The sequence below is a fragment of the Eufriesea mexicana genome, unplaced genomic scaffold (genome assembly GCF_001483705.2).
Source record: "Eufriesea mexicana isolate 0111107269 unplaced genomic scaffold, ASM148370v2 scaffold729, whole genome shotgun sequence".
In the NCBI taxonomy this organism is placed as follows: Eukaryota; Metazoa; Arthropoda; class Insecta; order Hymenoptera; family Apidae; genus Eufriesea; species Eufriesea mexicana.
Genome location: NW_016908875.1, coordinates 255,303 through 262,810, shown reverse-complemented (window position 1 = coordinate 262,810; position 7,508 = coordinate 255,303). Strand labels below are relative to the sequence as shown.

At 29.7% G+C, this 7,508-nt stretch overlaps 1 protein-coding gene across 1 annotated transcript in view; it reads left to right on the top strand.

The window, feature by feature from the left end:
- Positions 1-1,756: 1,756 nt before the first annotated feature.
- LOC108546433 (tRNA dimethylallyltransferase, mitochondrial) overlaps positions 1,757-7,508 on the top strand; it is a 196,137-nt gene continuing 190,385 nt past the window's right edge. The window contains exons 1-3 of the mRNA XM_017898497.1: positions 1,757-1,798; positions 2,495-2,635; positions 5,906-6,168. Coding sequence (XP_017753986.1) covers positions 1,757-1,798; positions 2,495-2,635; positions 5,906-6,168 — 446 coding nt within the window. The remainder of the gene's footprint in view (positions 1,799-2,494; positions 2,636-5,905; positions 6,169-7,508) is intronic.

Sequence of the window (7,508 nt, the reverse complement as noted above, 5' to 3'; positions counted from 1 at the left end):
AATATTATATAGGTTTTCCCATAGGTTTACCTTTTTCATTTTCTTTTCTTCTTGTACTTATTTGTTCTGCCATTTTTAACTGGGTCTAGAGAATTTTATTTTGTAGGTGTTTATGTGATAATGATACAAAATAACATTATAGTTCAAGATTAGTATAGTATTGGCTCTATGTTTCAATCAATTATTATCATACTTTATTATACACGTCAATTATTATCCATTATTTTCACATATATAATAATATTATATAGGTTTTCCCATAGGTTTACCTTTTTCATTTTCTTTTCTTCTTGTACTTATTTGTTCTGCCATTTTTAACTGGGTCTAGAGAATTTTATTTTGTAGGTGTTTATGTGATAATGATACAAAATAACATTATAGTTCAAGATTAGTATAGTATTGGCTCTATGTTTCAATCAATTATTATCATACTTTATTATACACGTCAATTATTATCCATTATTTTCACATATATAATAATATTATATAGGTTTTCCCATAGGTTTACCTTTTTCATTTTCTTTTCTTCTTGTACTTATTTGTTCTGCCATTTTTAACTAGGTCTAGAGAATTTTATTTTGTAGGTGTTTATGTGATAATGATACAGAATAACATTATAGTTCAAGAAAAATATAATATTGGCTCTAAATTTCATTCAATTACTATCATACTTTATTACACAGATCAATTATTATCCATTATTTTCACATATATAATAACATTATATAAGTTTTTCTATAGGTTTACCCTCTTCATTCTCTTTTCTCCTTATACTTATCTGTTCTGCCATTTTTAACTCAGGCTAGAGGGTTCTATCTTACAGATGGCGTTTGTGCCCCTTTCTCGTGTCTAACTTCAGGTTCCTAACCTAACCTCCAAATTTCCAAATCTAATCTCCAATTTCTCTGTTTCTTTTCTTTCCGTCTTACCCCCGTTTTCCACTTCTGTTTTCCCTTTCCTGTGACACTCTTTGTCCCTTTTCCTCTCTTCCTTTTATCTTTTCTTTCCACTTTTTACACATTCTCATTCCCTCTTCATATACATCTTCACTCTCACGTCTGTGCACTTTGCTTACTCAACTGTGGAACTCGTTTTATACTGTAATAAATATATATATTATCATACTTGAAAATGTCCACTTGTCATCGAGCTAGCTGACACCTTGTTGATACCCTCTTCTGCACTAATTCTTCGTCTCTCACATAGTGTCACACAGCATCTCCATTCCATTTCTTTTCATTTCCACTCACATGCGTGAAATTCATTTGGAAAACGTTGCAGCCGAAAGAAAAGAAAGAGACAGAAAAAGCTAGGAAAAATAAGAGAAAAGAAAATATATAACAAAAATAGATAGGAAAAATTCGCGAATTATCCGCATCTCGCAATTTCCTCTTCGCTGATTTGCTCGTCGAGGAGTGACACTTATCAGAGGAAAGAATAGAATGACCTGACAGTGGAAGCGGGTTTGGTTAACGTTGATAACTAGCGTGACACGAGCTTCGACGTTTCCTGATTCGGCTTTCTGCGTTTCACTTTATTGTCAAGTTCGTTCCATGGACGACGAAACCGAGCATCGCGATACGATCGCCGGTTTCGACGTTTCGATTCGCGTGACACGTTCAATAAGATCGTGCCTCGCGATCTCGAGGAATTCCCAGGACCGTGGCTCTGTAATTTTTGCTATAATTTCGGTCGCCGATAAGTTTCGTGGCTTTTGGACCAGACTAGCATTGCAGATACTGCGTTTCATTTCGCGATGGAGTGCATACAGGGTGGACCATTTAATTTGGTAAAAAATGTAAGAAAATTGTTATCTTCTGCTTGAAAATTTTTATTGTCCTGTTATTCTATTGCACATAAAGGAAAATGCTTGGTTTTGAGGTTGTTGAATTCGAAATAGTGCCTACTAGAAAATATTATAGAATTATGTGTATGAAAACATTAAAAATAGCATTGGGAATTTATTTTTTTTAAATTGGGAATTTATGATAAAATATTTTGACTTGTTCACTAATTCCTGGTAAGAATAATCGAGTTGGTCGAGTTAGGTGGTTCACTATGTATATTTGCTATGCAATTATGAAAGTTAACTAAGTCAAAATCTGAAAGAAATGATTTTACACTTTATCTTCGATTGCATTTGCTTATGTTAAGATAAAATAGTTGAAAATCGAATTGGTTGTTTCAATTTGACATATTTGAAGCGCGAAACTTTTAGTCTCATAATTTTAATCAATTTATTACAAGGAATAATTTACATGCATTTACCAATACTTTTTCCATTTAAAAATGTAAAGAAGATAATAATATATTGATATATTGATATAAAATTAATAATTGATATTAATATTATACGATGAATGTGGTTCATAAATCCAAGTGAAATTTAAATTATGATATATTTTTAATACGAAATTTCAAATATAAGATATTTACTGTATATATTTACATAGGTTAATAATTTTAATAACAATTTGTCTTTCTAAATTTCCAGGTGTACAAAGGCCTCGACATCATTACCGCGAAAGTAACACCTGAGGAGAGAAAAATGGCACCCCATCATATGCTGGATATAGTAGATCCTGTGAACCCTAAATTCACGGTGGTGCAATTCAGGAATATGGCCACACCCATTGTAATTTCCCCTTTTTCAACCCCCATGGTTATTTCCATCGGTTCGCGAGCACAAATCCATTCGAAATTATTTATAATAGGAACTCAGATGTTCTTGTCGTAGTACTTTCATTATTGCCATAGTTTCGCTATCGAATCGAATACTCGTAAAAATTTGGTGCATAATAGTTGGTGCATTTCCTTATAAATCGTACACGTACACGAATCCACGCGAAGTTAGGTATAATAGGAAATTAAATATTCTTATCACAGTCCTTTTATTATCGAGTCGAATAATTGCAAAAATTCGGTGCACGATAGATCGAAATTTTCTCATAAATCACACACATAAACGTCATCTCACATACACGAATCCATACAAAATTAAGTATAATATGCAATTAAATATTTTTATTATAGTATTATTATTATTGCGATATTTTCATTATCGAATTGAATAATCTCAAAAAATCGGTGCATGATAGTTCAAAATATTTTCATAAATCACTCACATAAACGACGTCTGACATACACGAAACCACACGAAATTAGGTATAATATCCAATTAAATATTTTTGTTATAGTATTATTATTATTGCGATATTTTCATTATCGAATTGAATAATCTAAAAAAATCGGTGCATGATAGTTCAAAATATTTTCATAAATCGCACACATAAACGACGTCTGGCATACACGAATCCACACGAAATTAAGTATAATATGCAATTAAATATTCTTATTACGGTATTATAATAATTATTATTATTATTATTGCGATATTTTCATTATCGTGTTGAATAATCGCAAAAATTTGTTGCACGGTAGTTCGAAATATTCTCATAAATCACACACACATAAACGTTATCTAATATCCATGAATTCACACGAAATTAGATATAATATGCAATTAAATATTCTTCTTATGGTATTATTATTATTGCGATATTTTCATTATCGAATTAAACAATCTCAAAAATTCGGTGCATGATTGTTCGAAATTTGCACATAAATCACACACATAAACAATGTCTGACATACACGAATCCACACGAAATTAGATATAATATGCAATTAAATATTCTTATTACGGTATTATTATTATTATTATTATTATTGCGATATTTTCATTATCGTGTTGAATAATCTCAAAAATTTGTTACACGATAGTGCAATATTTTCTGTTAAACCATAGACGCAGACACACATACGGTATATAGACAGCAAACTATCGATCGATCGCGGCAACTTTCGAAACGCGCGTCGTTCCTCGAAAACCAGAAATCGAGAAAGAGTAGAAAAAAGGAGGAGAAGGAGAGGGGAAAAAAGCGTCCGTGGAATGCGATATCGCTCGCATACCATGGTCGTCGCGGTCGTGCGTGATAATTAATAACCATACACCGTGTAAAATTGTCGACGCCATTGCAAATCCGTCCGATCCATGCTTCTGCATTTTCACTTCCCAACATAGTCCTCGTAGAACTCGCGTGATTAATATATAACGTATTAATATCGTTAATTCATGTACCGTATCGTTTTATACTAATATTAATATATTCATAACTCTTCGCTCCATTACCGATATTAATATTAAAATATTAATATTGTAGTAATGGTATTTCATATTTCTGTCAATATTAGTATCGACACATTCATGACCATAATTTTCCAAAAATAGGTCAAAAATTTTCCAAAAATCTTTTTCAAAATCATATCTTGTCTGTTTAAGTATATACATCAGAATGTCTCACAAGGAGTTGAAATTATACGAAATTAATAATAATTACTAATAATTAAATATAATAATTTTTTTTTAGTAATTAAATATAATAATATTTAATAATAATTAATAATTTACGAAATTATAAAAAAAAATGATTTAATATGATGGGACACGTTATTCAGTATTAATAATTTGTTTGAGATTTCAAGATTATGTTCAATTTTCAAATAAGACAATATATTTGTTTACTTATCCAGTGTTAATAATTTGTTTGAGATTTCAAGATTATGTTCACATTTCGAATAGGACAATATATTTATGTACTTCTCCAGTGTTAATAATTTGTTTGAGATTTGAAGATTATTTTCAATTTTCAAATAGAACAATATATTTATTTACTTATCCAGTATTAATAATTTGTTTGAAATTTCAAGATTATTTTCAATTTTCAAATAGGACAATATATTTATTTACTTATCCAGTATTAATAATTTGTTTGAGATTTCAAGATTATTTTCAATTTTCAAATAGGACAATATATTTATTTACTTATCCAGTATAAATAATGTATTTGATATTTCAAGATTATTTTCAATTTTCAAATAGGACATTATATTTATTTACTTATTCAGTGTTAATAATTTATTTGATATTTGAAGATTATTTTCAATTTTCAAATAGAACAATATATTTATTTACTTATCCAGTATTAATAATTTGTTTGAAATTTCAAGATTATTTTCAATTTTCAAATAGGACAATATATTTATTTACTTATCCAGTATTAATAATTTGTTTGAGATTTCAAGATTATTTTCAATTTTCAAATAGGACAATATATTTATTTACTTATCCAGTATAAATAATGTATTTGATATTTCAAGATTATTTTCAATTTTCAAATAGGACATTATATTTATTTACTTATTCAGTGTTAATAATTTACTTGATATTTCAAGATTATTTTCAATTTTCAAATAGGACACTATACTTGAACGAATTTCAAAATTGATCTCAACACAACACAATTCATCTCTCCATCTTCACATCAGCCACGAAAACTCCAATATATTATATATCCAATAATAGGACAATATATGTATTTACTTATATGATACGTTGACTCGAGCAAATTTTAAAATTGGTTTCAACGCAACACAATTGATCTCTCTATCTTCGCATCAGTCATGAAAAGACACACCAGTACAATACTAGTCATTAATGCGTTAATATTATCCCTTACATCAACATAAATTAATATCAATTACAATTCTCCAAGAGGATAGTTACCCTTTCGATCTTCGAGTTTGGCAAAATTAATTTGTCGTTCACCCTCTATCAATCACTCCTAAGTACCTTCTATTATGAGAAAAAGAAGAATCTATTCTCGAAGAGAAGTGCTTCGTAAAATAAAATTCTTTCGAACGAAGCAGAATTACACCTCGAGATGGACCATGATACACTGATCAACATGACATGGTCCCTCCGAATAACGCACGCGCCGCCATTTTATTCCCGTGCCGGCCTCAGCATCCCTCGAACGTTCCTCTTCTTCTTTGGTCGATCTAGATCGACGATCTGCTTGCGAGGAAGATGGTCCCGATCATCGTCGGTGGCACCAACTATTACATAGAGTCTATCCTTTGGGAGGTTTTGATAGATCACGTGAAGAAGGACGATGAGGAGGGAGTGGGGTCGGGTTCGAAGAAGATGAAGGTGGAGATGGATCGGATGTCTACGGTCAGCAACGACGAGCTGTACAAGGAACTGGTGCAGGTGGATCCGGAAATGGCGAAGATGTTTCATCCGAATAACAGGAGGAAGGTGATGCGGTGAGTGATTTTTTAATTTAGTTCCTGATTCACTTGGAACAGTTCGTTTTGATTTTGAAAATCTCAACAGTGAGATTTTCAAGGTATTTTATATTTATTATTTTAATATTTGCATTAATATAACATAAAATATAAGTGCATTAATATTTGTATGGATATTACGATATTTTAATATTTCGCATTCGAAAGGCGACCATTTAATAAAGTTTTGAAGATCGATATTAATTAATATATTAAATTCGAGGTGATGTGACAGTGCGCGAGGTATCGAAATTAAGTAATTCTGCGTGTTAATTATTATACCATTTTTTGTATTTACTAATTTAAAAAAAAATGTCAATTTTTTTGAATTTCCGAGTGCAAATGGTTAATATTACTAAGTATTATTAAACGAGCTGGTCTTAGGGCAATATAATTAATTTTAGTATCGAAACCTAGTTAACTTTTTATATCTAAAATAAATTTCTATTTTCTATTTCGTAGAGTTAATTAATTTAGCAAATTACTAGCGCAGATATATTACTATTGATATTTTAGTATTATTAAAATTCGTTATCATAATTTTAATATCATTAAATATTATAATTTTTGAATTAATTTCTTTATTAATATTAATAAGACGAATATGAATATTAGGTTACTGTAAAATAGATTTCGATTTTTAGTAAATTATTAATTTAAATTCGGCATATACCAAATTTTTAATTCGCTCTAATTCGTAATAGAAACTAATTATTATAATACAATTTTATTGTAGGATTTAGGAATATGATTTAATCTCTTGCACTATGATTTAATTAATCAATAGGAAATTATTCAATTTTAATTAGCTATTGTATACTTATTTTATTTGCCATAAAATTCCTACAATTTTTATAGTTTCCAACAAACGATAAAAAGTTATTTAGTTTAGGAGATATTTTAATTATAATATTGGATGATATTTTATTAACATTTTATCATGCACTCGGCGATTTTTTCGTTACAGAAAAATAGTAATTCGAAGACTTTGTGCCATAAAGTCGAGGATATTTTTAAAACGGTAAATAGGGAATGGTATGCAAATTAAGAGGTAGAATTATTTTACTTCGACATACCACGCATCGTTGGGTAATTATGAATTTGATATATTAATTAACATCCTTCTTTAGAATCTGATTAAATGACGACTGAGAGTCGCCTCACGAGTGCAAAGGGTTAAAATTGAAATTTTAACAAAAATATTTTCTAACAATAATACCGGTTACATACGTTGTACGAAGTATCGTTAATCTTAACGCCATAGGCTGTATAGAAACCCCGTGAGGTCATGCAGAATCATGAAAAATCGATTCAGCAGG